This window comes from Filicampus tigris, chromosome 11, assembly GCF_054856515.1.
Source record: "Filicampus tigris isolate MCC_2025a chromosome 11, RoL_Ftig_1.0, whole genome shotgun sequence".
NCBI classification, from domain to species: Eukaryota; Metazoa; Chordata; class Actinopteri; order Syngnathiformes; family Syngnathidae; genus Filicampus; species Filicampus tigris.
Window position 1 is genome coordinate 4,087,501 of NC_141227.1, and position 22,500 is coordinate 4,110,000.

The window sequence follows — 22,500 nt, forward strand, 5'->3', positions numbered from 1 at the left end:
AGCCAGTCGCAGGGCACACATAGACACTGTCACTGAGCGGGAATCGATCCCACGCTGCCCGCACACAACTCAGGCGTGTGTACCACTACACTATCAGGGACTTGCAAGCATGGATCTTTATCCAAATTAAATTTGGTGCCAATTGGTCACCGTTTTTGGACGTTATAAGCAATGAAAGTACAATGATTTCCAATGGAGAGTTTGTAATCGGTCCCTCCAGTGACTCGGACCAAACATGGATAGAACGATAGGGGGCGCGACCATTTTCCTCATTAAAAGAAGGCGATTTTCAAGTCGTCACTTGTTTCCTAATTTCCTAATGAATTGATTAAAATAGAAAACACCACACCACGCAATGCGAATGGTCCATGCGGAAAAACGTGGCGGTCGAGCAAAAGCCGTTGTAGATGTGTTACTACTTCTACTTACTGATTCTTTGTTTTCATTTATTTTGTTAAATGTATGAACTGTATTATAGATTGTATATAGAAGTGCTGCTGTCCATACATTTTATTGAATTTAAAAAAAAAAAAAAGATTTTCTTCTCCTGTGGTGAAATGTTGTTCATGCCACGCAGAGTATAAATGCTGCAAATGTTGCAGCAAGCAGAAACCAAACTTTAATTTTAGCTCCATAACCTTAGGATAACACTGTGCATCATGTATAGCAATCGTTCGAAACACTTTTGCACCACCTCAAAAAGTGCCTCTATAATAACCATTGGGGTAGGGGGACTATGTGTTCACAAATTAATATTATTGAAAGTCATTGTAACATTATGCACAGTTTGAACATTAATTGATGCAAGTTAAATGAATGAATAACAAATAAATAACTTTAAATGCAACTCAACTGCACTTGGGACGTGATTCTTTCAAATTCCACTACAGTGAGTCAAGTACCACTAGCATACAGTAGAAGGTAAATCTGTCTGTGTGGTGATATGTTGTTAGTTATATAGTGCATTTGTTCTTTCCAGATATCAATGAATGTGCAAACAGGACCGTGTGTCCATCTGGCATTTGCATTAACATCCCTGGGGGCTACAACTGTGGCTCTTGCCCTCCTGGCTTCTTGGCACAGGGAGGCCAGTGTGTAGGTAAGTCCAATACTGCCGGTATATTTGTGAGTGAGTGAGTGAGTGGGTATGTGCATCCGTGCATTCATGTGTGTGCGTGTTACAGTTGTGCTCGCAAGTTTACATATAGGTGCACACTTGTGAGCACAACTGTACATATCACGACTCACCACTGGTTGGCAGACTACAGTTGTTACAGTTACATGTGTATATTCATCCATCCATCCATTATCCAATCCGCTTATCGTCAGTCCTTCATATTATGCATCTTCTTCCCATATATGACTATTGCAAACTTGACCTGAAAGGCAATCTCATTCATTTTGAGTTTTTCCCTTTGTCGCCTCTTGAGCTTACGTGACGAAGAGTGTGATGTGAGGTTGTGGCTTCTCTGTAGTGCAGGAAAGCCAAACCACTGTGTGGAGGTGGTGACAGGAAAGAAATATAGAAATATAGAACTGAACGACGCAGCTCACAGATGTTCGTATGTCACTGCCAAATGAACATAATTCTGTGTGCAGGAGTCGTGGTAAAAGTAGCTGCACCAGTAAGTTTAATTATATTACTGCAGAGCCTGTTTATCTTCCGCAAAGATAAATCCATTCAGTTGTTTATGTACGCGAAGTTGGCATGACTGCTAACCTGAAATGAAACAGCATACAAATGATCTAGTATATTTGCGATCTTCATCTGCAGCGTTTAATGGACTGAATTCATTGATTGCTCTTTGCCAGTCGACAGCACAGTGTCCTGTCTACCTGTCAGTCGAAAGAACTTTGGTTCAAATCTTGAAACAGGCCCTCCCATGTGGAGTTTGCATTCTCTCCCTTTGATTGCGTGGGTTTAGTCCGGCATACTCCGACTTTCTCCCACATTTCAAAAACATGTATGTAAAGTTATAGAAGACTCACGCTTTTCCACGAGGTGAGTCTGACTCTGAACGATGTTTGTCCCTGCGACTGGCTGGCAAACAGTCCAGATTGTACCCCTCACCTTACCCAAAGTGACTTGGAATAGGCTCCAATCCACCTGCGGCCCTTGTGAGGACAAGCGCTATAGGAAATAGATGGATGGATGATTGCACTTTTCCCAATAAGTTATTTCAAGGCCACGTTATGGGAAATAAACTCAAGAAAATAAAATGGACTTATTGTAAATACATAATTGATCTTCGTTCTTTTGACATCCCTGTTCATTGGGGTGAATTTTTCAGATGTCGATGAGTGCCAGGATCAACGTGTGTGCACCAGGGGCCACTGCATGAACACCGACGGTTCCTTTATCTGTCATTGTGGGCCAGGCTTCAGCGTGTCACTGTCTGGTGACCAGTGTGATGGTACAGCATATTCAGTGCGCACACTACATTACATCGTACTACTAGTGCAAATAATATAAAGGTCAAAGTCTTTTTTTGACAAAGTATTGTTTGAAGAGGATCCTCAGTTTACTCCAGAGATTTGTTTCGATGGTGGTCTCCAAGTTGCGCTGTAATCCATCACTAAGCTATGCTAACAGAGAGGTCAAGTCATAATGACAGTAATTCTGAAATCATCTAATGACAAAACAGCATGTACAGTGGTATATCTAGGATTTTCCTTAAGTGCTCAAAAAGTGAAACAGTCACCGATTTGTGCTTGCTGCAGATGTGGATGAGTGTTTAGAAGAGGACGAGCCTTGCCAGTCCATCGGCGAGTGTGTTAACAACATGGGCTCCTACACATGTACCTGTCCCCAAGGGTACCGACAGATCGACGGCACCCTCTGCAGAGGTTAGCAATGTGAAGGAATCTCTCAGTGTGTCTTTAGTCATTGGTCACTGAAGCATGACAGTGTGCTGTTAGCAGGTGTGGACGCACAGTGACGTCTATGAAGAACACACACACAGACCATCTCAATGGGAGTCCTGTTTCTTCCCTTGCAGATGTTGATGAGTGTGTAGATGAGCCAGACCTCTGCTCGCCCCACGGTGACTGTCTCAACACCGAGGGATCCTATCAGTGTGTGTGTGGGAGTGGATTCACTGCGAGTCTTGATACGCCCTCCTGTGACGGTAAGATGTGAAAGCACAGACAGTGCAGATGGAACAACGGTTTCACTAAGCAAGCAGTAAGGCGGTTTATCACGCTTGTCAGTTGTTTGATTGTAATTCCTGTTTCTTTGGGACATTCTTCTTCTCTTTCACATTAAGGAAATGTCTGACAACTATTCTTGAGTCAGCATTTCAACCAACCTCAGTGAGGAGCGCCGAAACCATTCCACATCTTTTAAAGATTATGCGATTTATTTAATTGAACTGTTCATTCCTATTCACAGTTGTTAAGAAGCCAGACATAACCGCAGCATGGAAGCCAGAGTCTGTGCTCATCCTATGCGCTGACTAATTTGCTTTCAATTCTCTTAATGCCTGCATTGTCTCCTTTTATACTTTTAAGACAAGGAAAATTACCTCCGGTTTCTTTCAGACATGTTGCTCACATTTTCTTAATAATACTTTGCCAGCACAGATTATTTTCTCAAATAAAAATGGTCTTTTTAATAACAAAAAGGAAAAACTTAAGAGTGGTAAATAATGAAAGCCTTTGAGTTGACTGTCTAGACGTAGATGAGCTACATTTCTTGCTTTCAGTCTTATGCAAGTAAAGTTGGTCTCATTTGCTCTGTAATTGTCTACTTCAATGGAGCCACAAAGTGGCGGCCGCTGTTTAATCTAATGCATTTGGTTGATTATCCTCAGTTTTAATGTGCTGTTTTTTCTTCATTCATTTAAATCATAGAGAAATACTGCATGGTTTAGAAGATTGTACTGAATCTTTTTAGTGCCCCACATTCATTTAATTCAGTGCAATGTTAATTATGTATGAATGTACGTGCATGTCTGTGTTCTTTTGTTATTGCTGTCTATGTTTGTGTCGGCAATTTGTACAATAGTATTCCTGCGAAAAAGCTGTAATAAATCAGTGAGGTAAAATAAGTTCTGCTTTGATCAACAGATATTGATGAGTGTGGACTCAATGAGACTTTGTGTAGTCCTCATGGTTTCTGTGAGAATAGATTGGGTTCATTCAAATGCCTCTGCGATCAGGGCTACCAGGAAAACCAAGATGGCCAAAGCTGTATAGGTAAGTGTCCCATTTAGAATATATGAAGGAAGTAGCCTACTTCAGCTCTATACAATGTCTTACCTTATAATATAACAAAGTCTTTGAATCGCCCCAAAGCTTGACCTCTGTAAATTATGCACCCAAACCCGATACATACACAGTGATACATACAGTGAACTCTCTCATTTTTGTCACACGATACTTTTGACTCAGAGCTATCATGTTTTGTTCACATTTGAAATCCACAAGTAGCCAAGCCCCAAAGTCAGACCTGCGATATCGCAAGGAGTGACTCTTTCAGTGACTTTTAGCACCTCTCCGAGTTACCGAGCTTGATCATCTGTAGTGTGGACTTCAGTTTCTTCCTTTTAATTACGTTAAGCCTTATTTGTGTTCAATGTGTGTGTGTGTGTGTGTGTGTGTGTATATATATATATATATATATATATATATATATATATATATATATATATATACATATCTTAGGACTGTCAAAGTTAAAGCATTAAAACTGGAGATTAATTAAAATTTTATAATGCATTCAAAAATGAACTCCGTTTTATTCACTTCCTGTGGCAGCTGACCTCTGCTCACATTGCAGGCAAACTTAGAGGAGAGTCACTGTCGCAAAGACTGACATATACATTGCTTTACTTTAAAAAGCTGCTCGACGGCTCATTGGAGGAATCCAAAATCATTTGCGCACTTTTTAACTAAATTTGGGCTGAAGTTATCGTTCCTGAGACATCCGTAAACTTTTGAATATGTGTCCTTCTATTGATTTAGAGCACGGAACATCCAGTGCTTCTTATTCAGACTGCTTACAAATTGTACATTTGACGAGGTGGTTATGGATGCTGCAGATTTCCTCAAGCTAATTGGAAACACGCTGCTCTGATTTACTCCTCGGCACGATGAACCTTCCCAATTACTGCGATCCCAGTGGCAATTTCCTTCACCGTAATCACCGCAATGCTCTAATTCCATGCAGTGTGTCTTTTAAACACACAAACTTCCCATCTGTCATCTGGCTGTCCGGCTAGCTTGCACCTAAATTCGGTCCAGCCAGCTGCCTCATTCGCTGCCAAGCCCTCACTGCACTGCGGCTAGAACAGATGGACTCACTTACAAACAAGCACACAATCATGCAGTGGTGGTGTACCGCTAACCATTTAGAATGCTTCTCGTCTAGCTGCCTTCCTTCCTTTCTGTCTTCCTCTGTTCTCCTTGACACTTCTGTTTTCTATTATTTTCTCTCTCCTCCATGTCTACTTAATCTTACTTCAGTCTCTCATGGTCTTCTTGTGGTTCGCCCCTTTGCACCCTGTAAAATCCCCATCAACGTTTCCTTCTCAAATATCCAGCGTTCAATTCGAACATGCAATTTAATGAGAGGTTCCATGCTCTGCTCTGTCATGAGGATGGATCTGTCAAGGAAACGCAAGGAGATTAACTGTGGCCGTCTAAATCAAGGTCGGCTACCTTCGTGACACACTGAATTTAAAGGGGAAGTCAACCAAAACACATTTTTTTCAACAAAATGTTCTATGCAGGCCCACTAGTTGAAAGTTGGGAATTTTGATTAATATTGTGTTTATGGAATATAGCAAAATCCACCCGTCTTTAGCCATCTCAGGGGCGGCCATTTTGTCGCTTCTTTCGACTGAAAATGACATCACAGTTGCTCAGGTAAGGACCAATCACAGCTCACCTGTTTTCTGAAGCTGAGCCATGATTGGTCGTTATCTGAGCCCTGAGCAACTGTGATGTCATTTTCAGTCGACAGAAGTGACAAAACTGCTGCCCCGTGAGATGGCTAAAAAGGGATGGATTTTGCTGCTTAACTCATATTCCACAAACACAATATTCATCGTAATGCCTTTGTTTCAACTAGTGGGCCTGCATAGAACATCCATCCATCCATCCATTATCTCCCGCTTATCCGAAGTCGGGTCGCGGAGGCAGCAGCTTCAGCAGGGAAGCCCAGACTTCCCTCTCCCCATCAACATCTTCCAGCTCTAACGGAGGGATCCCAAGGCGTTCCCAGGCAAGCCGGGAGACATAGTCTCACCAGGGAGGCGTCCAGGAGGCATCCAAATAAGATGCCCGAGCCACCTCAACTGGCTCCTCTCAACGCGGAGGAGCAGCGGCTCGACTCTGAGTCCCTCCCGGATGGCCGAACTTCTCACCCTATCTCTAAGGGAGAGCCCGGACACCCTGCGAAGGAAACCCATTTCGGCCGCTTGTATCCGGGATCTTGTTCTTTCGGTCATGACCCACAGCTCATGACCATAGGTGAGAGTAGGAACGTAGATCGACCGGTAAATTGAGAGCTTCGCCTTTCGGCTCAGTTCCTTCTTCACCACGACAGACCGATACTGGGTCCGCACTGCATAGAACTTATTCTTGGAAAAAAAAAAAATGTTTGCTTGACTTCCACTTTAAAGTTTTATTTTCTGGAATAGAGCACAGGCCGCACACAAATGTCCATTTGTTACGCACACAGAAAAGCAGAGATAAAAATAGTAAGCAAACTCAAAAGCGTTTCCATGGGACAAAAGAGGCATGCGTGGTTGTCCCGCCATGTCTGTTGACAACATCTGAGCAACCCAGATGTTGATGACGATTGATAACGTGCCAATTGACAGTCTTCTTTTTTTCACACTACCACATATTGATCAGTTCATGTTCTTGAAATGTTTGCATATGTATTCAAAATACCTCAAATAACACGAGTTCAGTGTTGATTAAAGTGTAAATATTTAGGCCCGTGAAATATTTGTGTCCAACAAACTGTTTTTCTCACTTTAGTGGGGTGTTGTGTAAATAATTTTGAGGGTGGAACTCTATTGAATCCAATTTGGAATTAAGTGAAGGCTGAATATTTATGCAAGGCACTGTATATTTTACACTAATAAGGGAGGCACGATTAATCAGCAGTGTACTCATCAACACTGTGCCAGTTATGTTGGACTGTTTGTCGGCAAGGTCATGAGTTGATATGCTATTAGGATGTGACAACTACACAAATATGGAGGACTTTCACACCATCATATCAATTAGTCTTAATCTTTATAACCTTACCTAATAAAATTACCTAATAAATTACATAAAAAGATACCTAATAAAAAGATAATCATACTAAATAAATAAATGTATGCACATTTATTAAGTATTTAAATGCGTTTAAGCTAAATAATGTCATGACCAGTATCTGCTGAATTGTTCAAAGGAAAATGCACATACAGGTAGTAGCTCTGTGTTTCCTGATCACTGTTGAGCTGCTCTTGAGCAAAGCACCACACTCATCAATATTGCTCCGCCCCTTTGCTCTCTCCATCTCCCCTTGTCTGTACGCCCCCCTGTGGTTCTTTGTGTGGTGTCATGCATGTAGTCCAAAATGGTCAAAAGTGAATTTTCCCCTTGAAAATAAACATTTGTATGGATAATATATGTGACATCTTTGTTATTCATCCACCTGTTGTTGTCTTCTTGAAATGAACCCCTGGTAGAAGATTCTTTCAATCCCTCAAACGCAAAATGTAGTCTTGATTGTTACTCTTGCATGTCGCACACAATACCCTTTAAATTTTCCTTATTACGGTTGCATTCCAATGATAAAGACAGTACACTAAGCAAAGGAACACTAGCATTTATTCATACTTTTATGCATATTATTTAACTCCTCCTCCTCTACAGATGTTAATGAGTGTGAGCTGCTGAGTAGTGTCTGTGGAGAAGCTCGGTGTGTGAACACTGATGGTTCCTTCCACTGCATGTGCCCCAGCGGCCAAGAGTATAACGTCATGGTCGCCAGATGTGAGCCCGTTCCCACAGGTGACTGGTTTTGATCTTGTCAATAATGTATGCCCGAAGTAATGTATTGGAAATGTTTCATCAAGAAGAACTTGGACCGTGAAGGAGCACATTTTCTAATCCAAGGTGACATCGGGTGGCTGAAGCCAATCCCAGCTGATTTTGAATTGAATTTGAATTGTTCAAGCGTAAAGGCACTGACTTTCCGGTACGATTCTTCTTTTGTGCTGTGCCTTTCCCTTTCAGTGTCATCAACAGAGCGTAAAGAGTGCTACTTCCATCTGAATGATGAGAACTTGTGTGAGAGTGTGCTTACCAGCCATGTCACCCTGCAAGAGTGCTGCTGCACACTGGGAGCCGGCTGGGGTGACAACTGTGAGGTTTATCCCTGTCCTGTCAATGGCACAGGTAGGAAATTATCAGAGGTAGGCATTCCGTCAGACAGACGGACCGGTCCGTCACTGATGGACAACCGTTTTGCTGACGTTAGATGATAGATGGGAAACTTTAAAAAAAAAAAAAAAAAAAACGGACGGATGTTCCCGCCTGTCTCACGTGTGCATGCAACAACGACAGCCGGCAGGCTTACTCGGCTGACTTGAGTAGGCAGCCAGCCTCATTCAATTTCAGAAGGTGGCAGAAATGCACCAAAAGTTGTTTGCCAACCGCTAAAAGACAGGGGAAGAGGAAGAAAAAGACAACATAGAAAAAAAACACTAATATTGTAGAGGTAAGATCTTAAGTCCGAGGCGAATTTCGGGATGGGTCGGGCCGGGCTTCTCTCTCGCGGACTTTTTTAAAAATAAATATATGTTTAGAAAAATTTATACAGAAACGATATGTAGATGATAAACTAAGGAAACTAAGGTCCGTAAAAAAACAGAGGTCGCCTCGTCACGACACGTATGCAATAACAATTGAAAGAACTCCTTCCTGTCTCTGTCTATTATCCACCCGTCATTGTTCTTCTTTGTCTCTCTGCCTCTCCCTCTCTCTTAAAGTGCCGCGCTAGATTCTTAAGTACGTACTGCTGCTGTGGTTTATGGCCCAATTTTCAACCCGTCAAAATGACGGACGGCCTTAAACTTTTCCCGTCAACTCTTTAAAAAATCCGTCAATGATGGAAAATTGTCAGTTAATGTAACCTCTGCAGACACAGAAATATAAATATGTAAATGTTTATACAGTCTTGCTTAACTTAGATTTCGTTACAAAAGACAGGTTTTAATTTGTTATCCTAAATCACCCCTCCTCCCCCCAAATAAAATATGAAATTTCGGGTTTGCTTCGGGCTCGGGCCTGAAAATCAAGTTAATTGGTCGGGCTCGGGCTGGGTCGGGCTTTAATAACCGCAGGCCTGGGTCGGGTCGGGCTGGATTTTTTAGGCCCGATTTTAACTCTAATATATTGTCATGGCAACTTTATTTCGGTTTGCACAAGGATTAGGAAACATTTTAATCCATGTTAAGAGTTAAAGCGGCAGCAGGCTCCCACTTAACAGTCTAATAGATTGGCAAATAAGTGTAGGCTATGTGAAATGTCAAATGCATGTGAGTGTAAAGCTGTTTGAGCAGCAAGCCGACACCGTATGCATTTACCATTTTAATCAAATCGGTTCAGATAATGGATGGATGGATTTTTCATCTGTTGGGCTTTTTTTTTTCTGGACTGAAGATTGACGGACTGGCGGACCTTTGACATTTACTGACGGTTGAAATAACATGATGGACTGACCGACAGATGATTACAGTGTGGTTTGGCTTAAAAAAAATGACGGATCACGGACAGGTGCCCAGCCTGCTGATGGATGACGAACGATGGATCGGCAAACTTTAGTAAAATGTCCACTTCTTGAAATGAAAATTCAATATACCAGGTGGCGAATAATAGTATAATAATAGTCCTACCCCTACTACAGCTATTTAAAAGTTGCTTTCGCCTATATTAATTAATCTAAATTAAAAAAAAATATTTTTAACCCTTTCATGCATTAATTATGATTTAATGTTATTATTTAAAATATAGATATAATTTTTAGATTAATTAATATAGGTGAAAGCAACTTTTAAATAGCTGTCCACTTTGCATGAAAGGGTTACTATTAAGTTGCCATATTGTTTTGATCACTTTATTTATTTTGCTAATGTACAGATAAGCATGATAATCTATTAAATAATGGTCAAATAACAGCAGGTTGATTTTGTGGGATTGATTGTTGATAGGGACGGCACAGTGATCGAATGGGTAGCACATCCGCCTCACAGTTCAGAGGCCGTGGGTTCCATCCCGGCTCCGGCCTCCGTGTGGAGTTTGCATGTTCTCCCCGTGCCTGCATGGGTTTTCTCCGGGTACTCCGGTTTCCTCCCACATCCCAAAAACATGCATGTTAAGTTGATTGGACTCTCTAAATTGCCCCTAGGTGTGATTGTGAGTGCGGATGTTTGTGTCTGTGTGCCCTGCGATTGGCTGGCAACCAGTTCGGGGTGTCCCCCGCCTACTGCCCGAAGACAGCTGGGATAGGCTCCAGCACGCCCGCGACCCTTGTGAGGATAAGCGGTACAGATAATGAATGGATGGATGATTGTTGATAAATCACATCTTGAAGCAGCTGATGAAAATTGAGTGCACTACTTGGCAGTCCCGCTGTTGATCCGGACTCATCTAGTTTGTGGCCTGGACAAAAACAATATGAAGCCAGCTATCTATCGGCTATGTATATAGACTGCTGTGATGTCTTAACTGCCTGTTCTAGCATTGTTCGGCTCAATAGGACAAAAGCATGGAAATAGGAAATATAGATATTGAAGGTAGCAACATAACAATTGATTTAGTGGAAGTTAATTTGCCTAATGTAAATTGCATTAACTTGGTCACACTCCTTGTCTTCCATAATATGGCTACAAATTATGCTTTATTTTTTGTAAAGTAGCAAGAGAGTGCAGGATTGTTAAAATGCAGCGTATAGTAACAACGCTGGTACAAGAATTCCATTCAAAGATCTGATCTTCATACTGACAAACTAGTGGTCAGCACTTGCATTACAGTGGAAAACCCGTTGGCTTGCTTTTGTGTTATGCACGTTGTGGTCATTGAGCTGGCGTGCTTTAATATTGAGTGATGTTTAGACAGCACGCTTCTTTGATCTTCTGTTGTGATTTGAAAAAGTGCCACAAATCATTCCAGTTATTTATACATTGTATTGAGCACCACATTTCCATGAAGTGAGCATGTTTTCAAGCATTTTTGTTGTTGTTGTTGCTGTTGTAGAATTAATATCCAAATCCCTGTCTCATTTCAGACCAATTCAACCAGATGTGTCCATCTGGAAAAGGATTTATCCCAAGTAAAGATTTGCTTTATGAAGTCCCGACAGCTGAGAGCTACAAAAGTAAGTGAAGAAAACAAACCTTGTCGCTGGAGTGTGACATTTATTAATCAGACACCACATGAATTTACAAGTGAACAAAATGTGTCGCTGCTGTTCTCATTACAATTCTCTGACCTTGTACATTGTGCGTAGCTCTGTGCTGAACATTTTTCTCAAACCAATATCAAAATTGCACCTTGTAATACTCTACGTTCTTTTTCCAGATGCAGATGAGTGCACCCTGTTTGGCCAGGAGGTGTGTAAAGGAGGCTTCTGTCAGGACACAGTGGGCAGCTATGAGTGTTACTGTAAGACAGGACAGGACTACGACCCTGCCAAACTGGAGTGTAGAGGTGTGTGTGCGCGTTTGTTACACTGGTTTAATCCAATATACTACTGTATAAGATTTCCAGCTCAAGAATTTAACATCTGTGATGCAGTCCAAGTCCTGGGCTCAAATCTTGGCTCTGACCTTTCTGTGTGAATTTCATTCCCTTATTTGCGTGGGCTTTCCCTAACATTTCAAAACCATGCGTGTTTTGTTCACCGAAGAATCGAAAATGCCCATAGGTGGCACTGTGAGACTGAATGATCGTTTGCCCCAGCTCTTGCCCAAAGTCAGCTGGATAAACTCCAGCTCAACGGACAAGTCACAGAAAACGGATGCACGGATAAGATAGATTGTTAATCGTAGAAAAACAACTGCGTGTTTGACCAAAAGTATTTTTTCATTCTACTGTAGGTAGCTGTCGCACAAAATAATCCAAGTTTTATTTTGTCTCTGATTCTTTTCTGGCAGACATAAATGAGTGCCTTGATGAGACAGTGTGTGTTGGAGCGCAGTGTTTGAACACCGAAGGCTCGTACATTTGCTTCTGTAATCATCCTATGGTGTTGGATCCCAACAGTAACAGCTGCATCTTTGTTCCCGATGTGGCTGGTAAGACTTCATCTTTTCTCCAAGTTTTTGCGCAAGTAAAACTACAACAATAATCAATTATAACCGCTATATGCTTTGTGTCCATATTTTAGATCTATGTTTAAAAGAAATGTATGTGTGCGTGTGTGTAACATGCGCGTGTCCCTGCCCCCAGACCAACATGAGGTGGGGCAGATCGACTTCCAAGGTATCTGCTGGCAGAAAGTGACAGAATCCATGACGTGTACTCTGCCGCTGGGTAACGATAGAAAGACAACGTTCACAGAGTGCTGCTGTCTCTTTGGAGAGGCGTGGGGAATGGACTGTGCCTTATGCCCGCCCAAAAACACAGGTGCGGTATACTGTATAAGACACTGAACACTATTAGAGCTACAGTGTGTGGCACACGTATAAATAAATCAGGTTTAATCTGCCACATGATCTGTGATTTGATATTTTACTACAAATGACAAAACCAGCTCTTCAAAGTGCCTTTTGGACATTGGCTCCTCCGGTAGCCAGTTGATTATTGCAGCTGGGTGTTGTGCATGCATCTTAACAACAATTGCGCGCTAACTTTATCGATCATAGAATAACAAACCGCACTGTGTTGTTACTGTCAGTGTCATAATGCCAAACGTGCCAAACGGCCACGGCTCAGTGAAGTACGTAGCCTATGCTGAGTGCCATTTTTAATTATTAGCTATTATTTTGGTCCTTGAAAGTATGTTTTCACATGAAAATGCTTTGCCGTGTGTATGTGTGTGTGCAATGTACAGTGTCAAAATGTACACCGCAAAGGAAATGTTTCATTTATTTCTTTATTTCAATGGTAATGAATTATACGCAGATTTTTGCTGTTCATGTGCCGGTACCCACAAATAGCGGCATTGCGTGGCGCAGTGGATTTGATTAATGAAATTAGAAGGACATTGATCCTTTTAAATGTGTGTTTGTGTTACCAGTTGATGAATGTGTCATATTTAACACATTTATGTGTGTTGGCCGATGTTTGAAGGGCCATAATCGGCCGGCCGATTTATCATCGGTCAGGCCCTAGTTAGTACACAATCATAGCATTAATGTAATTGTACTAATACTAAGAATTACTTTATTTATTTTTACATATATATATATATATATATAATTTATTGGTTTTATTTATTTATATTTGTATTAATTTTTTATATATTATTTATATCTATATTTATTAATATGTGTATCACAGCCTTTTATTGTTTTTTTATTTTATTGTAATATTTTGTAAAGTGCTTTGTTACAGCTCTAGCTGATATGAAATGCGCTATATAAAAAAAATATGGATGAGGGGCGTTGTCCACCTGGCCAGCTGTTTTTTTTTTTTTTGTCCAGACTTAGGGAGGAGAGATGTGGTCAGCTGCATTATTAGACGAGATAACAAATTGCTCTATTCTTAACTGATTTAACATTTTAAAAGTTTAGCAGGTTACCTGGTTTTTATCAAGGTTTTTAAGTCCTCTGCTCAGTTTGAATGGCACCAGACTTTGACTGTTAACACTCTGTATTCGTTGCTAATAGAGCCTTTCGTTCAAGTTCACTGCTGTTCTTGTCTGGGTTTGGTTGTCTTGTTAAATATATTTCACAATTTGTTTTTGCTCATTTTCTTTTGTAAATATTGATCCCTCCCCCGGCCCCAACCCCCCAAAGAAAATCTTCTTCTTCAACTGTTTATCTTGGTTTTCTTTCTGCTGTTTTAGGTGATTATGCATCCATGTGTAACCTTGCCGGGCGGCATCCTTACGGCCGAGACGCCCTTGTCGCTGGTCCAGTCCATGAATATGAAGTGAGCCCAGATTATTCACCATCACCTGAGGAGCATCCTGCCTTGCCATTTTATGACAGTGACGAATGTAAGTAGCTGTATTTTCGTTTTGTTTTGTCGAAGAAAATATCAAAAACAGAACCGTCGGCAGTAGTCTTTTAAATCAGGAGAGCTAGGTTAGTATGTACATACTGTAATGTGCAGCTCATTTCAACTATTGTAATAGTTGACTATTACAAACTAGACTATTACAATAGTCACCTATTGTAATAGTGGAATTTGGAAAATGAGTTGCATTTATTGGAGATTTGTAGTTACCTGGAAATATTCTGATCAAATTATAATTTATCTGTAATTGTAATTGGACAAATTTGGAAACTTTTTGGTCAGTCTTGTTTTTTTTTTTGAAAGTTAAAACATGAGTGAGTTATAGCTACTAACAAAAATGTTCTGCTATATTCACATTTCTGTTAACTTTAGCCAAATATGTTGAGATATAAAAGGAAGTCAACCGAACCATATTTTTTTCCAGAATATATTCTATGCAGGCCCACTAGTCCAAACACGGCATTCTGATTAATATTGCGTTTGTGGAATATGAGAAATCCACCTGTTTTTAGCTAGATGAGGGGGCGGCCATTTTGTCACTTCCACAATCTCATATTCCACAAACGCAATGTTAATCAGAATGCAGTGTTTAGTTCCAGTGAGCCCGCATAGAACATATTCTGGAAAAAAAAAATGTTTTGGTTGACTTCCGCTTTAAGTTGTCGAAAGGTTGAAAATGTGGTAGATTTGTAATTTGTAGCTTTTTAGGTTGTTAGAGTGCATGCTTAAAGTTACTTCATCCGAGTCATTAAATTGGCAACACTATGTAAACCACAATCTCGCAATTCTAGCTTCTGGCAAGTTTGCCAAACTACATCCATCGATCACGTTGGCAAACTATAGGCTCATGTTGGTGGGCTTCACAGACGCATTCAACTTTGGGGTTCTGTTGTACATCCTCAAATTTCCTCATGAAATTTGAACAAGGTTGGCAGGGTTAATGTAAAAATGTCAGAGGTGGGCACGTCAGTAAAGTTGGCTGATCCGTCATTCGTCATTCGTCACCGATGGCCGGGCCACCCGTCCGTCATCGTCAGTCAATTGCTGTTATGGATGGTTAATATGCATGGTTTTGGAATGCAGGCGGCACACGTGCTAACCAACTGGCACCGTGTTGCTGCAGATGGATAGATAAATTCATCCCGTGAGGGAGTTATGTATCCTGAGTTACGTAACGCCAGTAGACGTATTCCGTTACTCCCCAAGCTTGGATATAAACAATGCTCAGTTGAAAAGAATCAACCTTCTATTTGTGCTACGGAAGAGGGAGGAATGCGGAGGCATTGTTGTAGAGCAGAACATGACTTACTTTTTTTCTTATTACACACACTCAGCCAGTTTACGTGTGTCTATATTATAGTTTGATCTGAGTGTTTCTACTAAACCGTTGATGAAGGTGTAAAAGCGACACACCGACCAGGCAGCTTTCCCACTGGCCACAAACGTCACCACAAGTTGTTATTCAGTGCTTTGCTGCCATCTTGTGTGAGTAATGTTGCACTTTGCTGCACCAACAGCATCCTGACATCAGCATTAAGCTCTCGCATTAAGATAGGCATCAATAATAATTCAGAGTCGTTGCTAGTGCAGTGGGTTGACATCGCATTCTTTCAAGCAAGTGACATTGGCTGTAATCCCAGAAAATGTCCTATTCGCAGTTGAAATCGGTGCAGTATATACAGTAGTCTACTTCTCACCCAGTGTCGGCCATTGTCAATGTCGGTTCCATACATTCATGGTAGGTTCATTGAAGAATCCTCATAGTCCATGTGGTGTGAATTACTATAGGTCTGAATGATTCATCAAATTCATTGCATTGTAGTAGAATGCATTTTTTTAAATATTATTTTCCAAAATCGTTCTGCCCTGATGTGAATGGCTGTTTGTTAAGAGTGAAACGATATGTTTTTGACTGATAGACTAGACCTATGACGGACGCCCATTCTGTAGGCGATAAACGAAAGATGGGAAACTTATATTAAACTTAAACTTAAATGGACGGACGAAGCGTAGTCGGAAGGCCGTTTTTTCCAGCTATGTAATCGTCCATCGTCTCCTCATTGACGCGGCAGATCCATTCAAGGCGTTTGAGGGCTTGCGAGCGGAGGAGTGCGGGATATTGAACGGCTGCGAAAACGGTCGATGTGTTCGAGTCCAAGAGGGTTACACCTGCGAATGCTTCGATGGCTACACGCTGGACCCGCCTCGCATGGCCTGCATGGGTAAGGGAGAAGCCCGAGAGAAGACTCAACACAAGCGCAGTGAACAAATGTCATTCCTGTGAAATGTCTTCATGTGTTATTACTGACATGCCTGACTTTGTTCCATCCCCAGATGTAAACGAATGTTCGGAACTCAACGATCGCATGTCGCTGTGTAAAAATGCAAAATGCATCAACACGGTGGGTTCCTACCGGTGTGTCTGCCTTCCAGGCTTCGCTCCCTCTGAAAAACCGAACTATTGTGTGGAGACAGTGGCACGCCAAACATCAGCACACACACAGTGAGTGTGGATTGACTGGACTGGGCCACAAGAGACTCTGAAACACACACACGCACACACGCACGCGCGCACACACACACACATCTCCTGAAATAGCATTTTTGAGAACAGCAGCTCCGAAAAAAATAGGCTGTGATTCAATCAGCAACATTGGTGAAATGTTCCGGGTTTGATTTATAGCAAATATCCCCAAATTGCAAAACACTTGAAATGGATCTGAAAATTGCACTCTTACGAGTCTCATTCTCTTTCTGCATTCCCCGTCTCTTCAGTGTGACTGTTATGACTGACTTCTTCTATTTAATAGATTTGAAATATATATATGACCTTTTTAATACTAAATGTGGGTATTTTTGAATAAACTAAAATGTATTATCTTATAGATTGTATATTGTTATGACTATAAATATTCCCATGTCATTGCCTGGTTTGTGTAAAGAGAGTTTCTTGAAATTATTACATAACAGAGTGGTACCTCCAAAGCTGAAACTTTTTAAGGGTCACATTACCACCGTCATAAAACTAACGATGGCCATACGGTGGACAAGGATGGACAATTTAGAGTCTCCAATGACAGGCACGGTTTTTAAATTTGTGAGGGAACTGTAGTACCCAGAGAAAACCCACACAAAGCATAGAGAGGACACGAACGCCACAAAGGAGTGGCCGAGAATCGCACCCCCAACTCTGGAACGGTGCGGCAGATGTGTGAAGTTTGCTAACCACTCGTCAATCATGTACATGGTAACATCAGCTGTTTTGACTACCATTTAACTTTCCTTTTAGCTCCAACAGTAAGCACGAAAAAAGGATTATGAACGCAAAAGCCCTCCAACCAAACAACTAAATCATTATTTGACCCAATAATGTCAAAAGGTGAATATTTATTTTATTAATATGCCCTCATATGATGCAGTGGTAACTCTAAAATAGCTTCTTTTTTTTGTTGTTTTTTTGTTTTTTTACTTGAGCACTTCGCAGGATTCTTATGTTCCTACATAGCTGATGCCCTCAGAACAAGCTTTGGGTGAGGACATTCTACAAATACACATTCATGTACAGCCAAAGCCCATATTCTGCATTGGAGAAAACTCCAAAGATGAAACAGAAAATGACTTGACATGGTTGTATGACTATATGGACAATATTAACACAATTGTGTAAAATGTATGTTTTCTTTTAGTATGGTATATTAAAATGACATACCGGTGGTACGTGTGTGTGTGTTCAAAGGCCATATTCACATTTCAACAAACTGGGAAAACCTGGTTATCTTGTCTACTTAGTAAAAGTGAATATGGATATTTCAATTTTGTGAAGAGGTTAAATGTCTGCTTGGCTGCTTAATTAAAAGTGGTCTCTTCACAACACCACCCCAAAGCAATGCAGGTTGGTCATTACTGACGAACATTTAAATATAAAGCCAGTTTATTTGGGTGGCCGTGACATTGTAAATCAATTGGTAAAATACAAAGATTGAAATGACTATGCCATGGTGAAAAATCCTGATAAAGGGCTGAAATACTCCATATCCTTGTCAGGTTACAAAGCACTTATATGGGACTGACCGGAAAGAAGATTATATTTTTTTTAAGTCAAAGACAACACAACTGATGGGTTTTGTAACTTGTATTGGATTACATTTCTTCTGTTATGATTTATATTAATTGGTAATAAATCACAAATTTTGATATTTACATGTACTGGTCTTTTCGCAATAATTTGTTTTGAACCTTTTAAGGCGGATGTCAACCCAAACATATGTTTTTTCACGAATATGTTCTATGCAGGCCCGCTAGTTGAAACTAGACAATATGATTAATATAAAATATGAGTTAAGCAGCAAAATCCACCCGTTTTTAGCCATCTCAGGGGGGGCGGCCATTTTGTCACTTCCAATGACATCACAACTGCTCAGGGCTCAGATAAATGTTTCAACTAGAGGGCCTGCATATAGCATATACTTTAAAAAAAGGTTTGGGTTGACTTCCGCTTTACCCCACCAAGAAAAAAGAAATGCATATATTTTTGTTTGTATTTCTTATTGCCTTGGGTGAGTAATAACCACAATTTTTTGGTTTTTTTTTTCAACAGGCCTTTTAGTTTTTAAACTATTGACCTCTACCAAGTAGTTGAGATTTCATATAATGGTTGATGTACGAAATTTCATACAGATACCACATATAGCAGATAAAGTCATGTAAAATGCTAATTTAGAAAGTGAAAGTAAAATGAACAACACAAAAATTATCTGGGCCATTGGACATTGGGGTTTTTATTTTTGGGAAGTATGCCACAAAATATGGAACACTTTCATTTCAACAAAGGAAAACAGTGCACCAAACAAGGAAATACGACATTGGTAAATTTTACATCCCGACCAAATCTGTATTTCAGTGCAATAACAAAATTCTCACATTCATTACACTTGTGAATGAATGCTGATGTGCAAAACATGAATTTTTCCATTCAAAAACTAAAAACAAGAAATGCTGCAAAACACAGGAAACATTTAAATGTCTTCTACATCTTATCCCAACACAAGTCAACTGTAGTGGTGCAAGATCCATATTTCTGATAGACTGAACTACTCTTTGTAGTTTCTATTTAACTTTTGAAAAAGTTCAGGATGGTAAAACAGGGCCAAACATGTCAAACTATCCATCCATCATCCAAACCGCTTATCCTCTCGAGGGTCGCGGGATGGATTATCTCAGCAAAGGAGAAGTACTCACTATCACAGGTTTAGGCTGGTTTGTGAACAATATTTGAGAAAAATTGTGATATTGTGTATGTAGAAAAAGTTATAGACCTTTGAGTCCATCTCATAAAAAAATGGGAGCAAAAACAAAAGTGTTGCGTTTATATTTTTGTTATACGAATATGTGTGGTGCAAGATTGTCCCAACACAAGAACCGAACCCAGAACCTCCATGGCCAAAGTCGGGGTTACAACCCACTCATCCATATCAAATCAAATCAAATGTTATTTATATAGTACTTTTCACACACAAGATGCAACTCAAAATGCTGTACATTAAAAACGTCAAAATACAGCATAAAAAGAGAACCTGCTCCTACCTTCCCTTCCTCCCTCGCAGTATACACAAAGACAGGTACACCTGCACTCACTCACACACACATATAACCTTAAAAAGAGACATGGCAGGGCACAGAGAAACCATATGAGGAAAGAGTACCCAAGGGAAGCTTGATAAAATGGCCGCCCCCAGAGATGGCTAAAAACGGGTGGATTAACTCTTATTCCACAAACGCAATATTAATCAGATTGCCATGTTTAGACTAGTGGGCCTGCATAGAACATATTCTTGAAAAAAAATATGTTTGGGCCTTTAATGTTTCAAAGGCAACATCAAACGTCTGTCCAAAAATTCAGTTGAAATATTCAGCTTTCAGAATGTGTGACCTCAGGTTTTAAAGCAGTCAGTTGTCCAAAGGAGTCACGGGAGTAACGGATTCCAAACTCTCCATTGGAAATCATTGTACTTTCATTGCTCATAACGTCCAAAAACGGCGATCAATTGGCACCAAAATTTATGTGGACATCTCTACTAATGCCCACTTCAACATATCAAAAGGATTAACCTCTCCGTGGCTGATTTATATGAAAATGAGGAAATGTGGAAATGAGCAGAGCTACATAGATCTAGGCTCGGACGAGCGCACACTGCTTCTTTGCTTAAAAAAAAAAACACTGCTTCTTTGCTGATCACGGTTAGGACAGGCGAGACATTAAACACCAGTCATAATGTTTACAGAGACTAAAGTGGAAATGAGTAGACGTGCACATTTATTTGGATGAAGATTGGCCCCGGTTTTTCCACCTACAACACGGCATACAATTTTGAACGTAAACAGCCGAAAAGGTACGTTCCAATGCGGCCACAGTCAGTTGTGTAGTTAGCCTCGCTGGAACTTTTTGTTCGTTGAATATTGACGCTTGTTCGATGAGGGCTTACTCACTCTCTGGCGACTCTCTGTCGGACAACGCACGCGACGGCTTGGGAGGCAAGCCTGCGACTTGAAGATCGACGCAGGCTGGACACAGACTAAGGAGCTAATGTTGTTGCGCTAACACCTTTCGTTTTAACGACCTGAAGCTAGTTGTTGCTATTAGCCGTCCCAATCCTACCTTTAGCTGGGAAGGGAATCGGGGGGCTCCAATCTGCCTGCTGCTGCTGCAAGCCGCCGTCTCCCTCCTGAGAGTTGACACGAGTTTAGTGTCGCTAAATGTCCGAAATGTAACCAGTCGGGGTTCATGTGCGCATTCATGCTCTTGTCCGCTTCAGCTTGTGAAAGTGGAGGAGCAATCGCCACTGTATTTTGGATTTTGTGGAGGTGATCGTGACAGATAACGTTTTATGTCAATAAATCCAAACTATTATGCAGAACACTTTTATACTTTCACAGGTTGAAGTGGACAAGAGTAGTAATGTGCATTTGCATTTTGGTGGCGATCGGTCACCGTTTTAGACAACAGAACTGACAAAGCGAGCAATATTACCACACATGCCTTCCTCGCGTGACGTAGACCGCTGAGACCGAAAACATAACATAAGCCACGCTCCTTTTTGGGGCGTGGAAATTTGTCGTAAACCTAATCACAAAAAAAGCCCTTAAATCACTACAGAGTCTTTTGAGGTGGGCATTTTAGTACAAATGTCATTTTTACATGCAAACCTATAATATAAGTGCCAATGTTATGCTCACCCAAGTGTATCTTTAAGGTTTCAAAGGCACCCAAGCGGTCACGATCTTTGACGGCTGTCCCAAAATTCAGCTGAACAATTCAGCCGTCAGAACGTGTGACCTCTGTTTTTAAAGCAGTCAGTTGTTCAAAGGAGGGTTTGACTCCCGATGGCCGAAGCGCTAACATGCCAAAGCTTAAAGGTGCATTGACATCACAAATTAGCATCAACTAACAATGTTATCAGTGTAAGCGTCAGATTTTATCGGGCACATACTAAAATATTTGAAAATGTTTGCCACATTTGAGTGTTTGACACTGTGTCCTGTTTGTTTGCATTGCTTTGAGAACAAATAGTCAGTCACCTAGTCGCAACATTCAGCCCCTGTTCATCATGGTAACGGATGTCATATTTGGCATTTTACAGACAGTAAGTAGGGCGAGCAATGATTCATTACACAGAAACATTTGAAAAAAAAAAAACTCTTTTCTCTCCGTTTTTAGTACGGACCTAATTCCCATTTTTATACATCAAATGTGGTTGGCACAAAATGAAAGACAAAGCACTTTTTTGTTTTAGAACCAGTTTGTGAGTAGATGATTTTAAAGATATATTTTCCCACTGTATCTGTGTATCTGCATGTGTCTGATCAAAAATAAAATGGTTCTCCACTCTGTTGTATTCTACTTTCTCTAATATTTTGGTCTCTAATATTTTAAGATATTTATGTGTGCTAAAAATCATTGCATAGTTAGTAATGAGGTATCCCTGTGGTGCCGTTATCTCAGTCGCTATCCTCCACGACAGATTTGTCCAGCACCTAACCTTTGTTTCCAGTAAATGGACAATCTATTAATAGATGCAAAGTGTGAGAGACGGTGAGAGAGTGCACGAGGAAGTTACTGCTTGGAGTTCACCTCTTCATGTAATAATACTTTTGGGATTCATTGAGCACTAACAGCAGAGGATTATGGGACGTGTAGCAGTTTGAAAGGTAAGTAGAGCCCCTGTATGCCCATCAACAATAATGCTGTAGCGGTTTTACAATGAAAATCTTGGGAGGTCCAGAATATAAGTAACGTACCCATGACAGAAATGA

At 40.7% G+C, this 22,500-nt stretch overlaps 2 protein-coding genes across 4 annotated transcripts in view; both read left to right on the forward strand.

The window, feature by feature from the left end:
• ltbp1 (latent transforming growth factor beta binding protein 1) overlaps nucleotides 1-17,907 on the forward strand; it is an 84,027-nt gene extending 66,120 nt beyond the window's left edge. For all 3 annotated transcript variants that reach the window (XM_086045177.1, XM_086045179.1, XM_086045178.1), the window contains 14 exons: nucleotides 980-1,099; nucleotides 2,292-2,414; nucleotides 2,722-2,847; nucleotides 3,000-3,128; nucleotides 4,069-4,197; nucleotides 7,879-8,016; nucleotides 8,242-8,403; nucleotides 11,294-11,383; nucleotides 11,587-11,715; nucleotides 12,162-12,302; nucleotides 12,457-12,633; nucleotides 14,018-14,170; nucleotides 16,263-16,412; nucleotides 16,525-17,907. In XM_086045177.1, coding sequence (XP_085901303.1) covers nucleotides 980-1,099; nucleotides 2,292-2,414; nucleotides 2,722-2,847; nucleotides 3,000-3,128; nucleotides 4,069-4,197; nucleotides 7,879-8,016; nucleotides 8,242-8,403; nucleotides 11,294-11,383; nucleotides 11,587-11,715; nucleotides 12,162-12,302; nucleotides 12,457-12,633; nucleotides 14,018-14,170; nucleotides 16,263-16,412; nucleotides 16,525-16,697 — 1,940 coding nt within the window. In that variant the 3' untranslated portion in view covers nucleotides 16,698-17,907. The remainder of the gene's footprint in view (nucleotides 1-979; nucleotides 1,100-2,291; nucleotides 2,415-2,721; nucleotides 2,848-2,999; nucleotides 3,129-4,068; nucleotides 4,198-7,878; nucleotides 8,017-8,241; nucleotides 8,404-11,293; nucleotides 11,384-11,586; nucleotides 11,716-12,161; nucleotides 12,303-12,456; nucleotides 12,634-14,017; nucleotides 14,171-16,262; nucleotides 16,413-16,524) is intronic.
• Nucleotides 17,908-22,308: 4,401 nt separating this feature from the next.
• The window catches only part of rasgrp3 (RAS guanyl releasing protein 3 (calcium and DAG-regulated)), a 27,777-nt gene continuing 27,585 nt past the window's right edge, over nucleotides 22,309-22,500 (forward strand). Inside the window, exon 1 of the mRNA XM_086045838.1 lies at nucleotides 22,309-22,395. The gene's annotated coding sequence lies outside the window, so the exon portion shown is untranslated. The remainder of the gene's footprint in view (nucleotides 22,396-22,500) is intronic.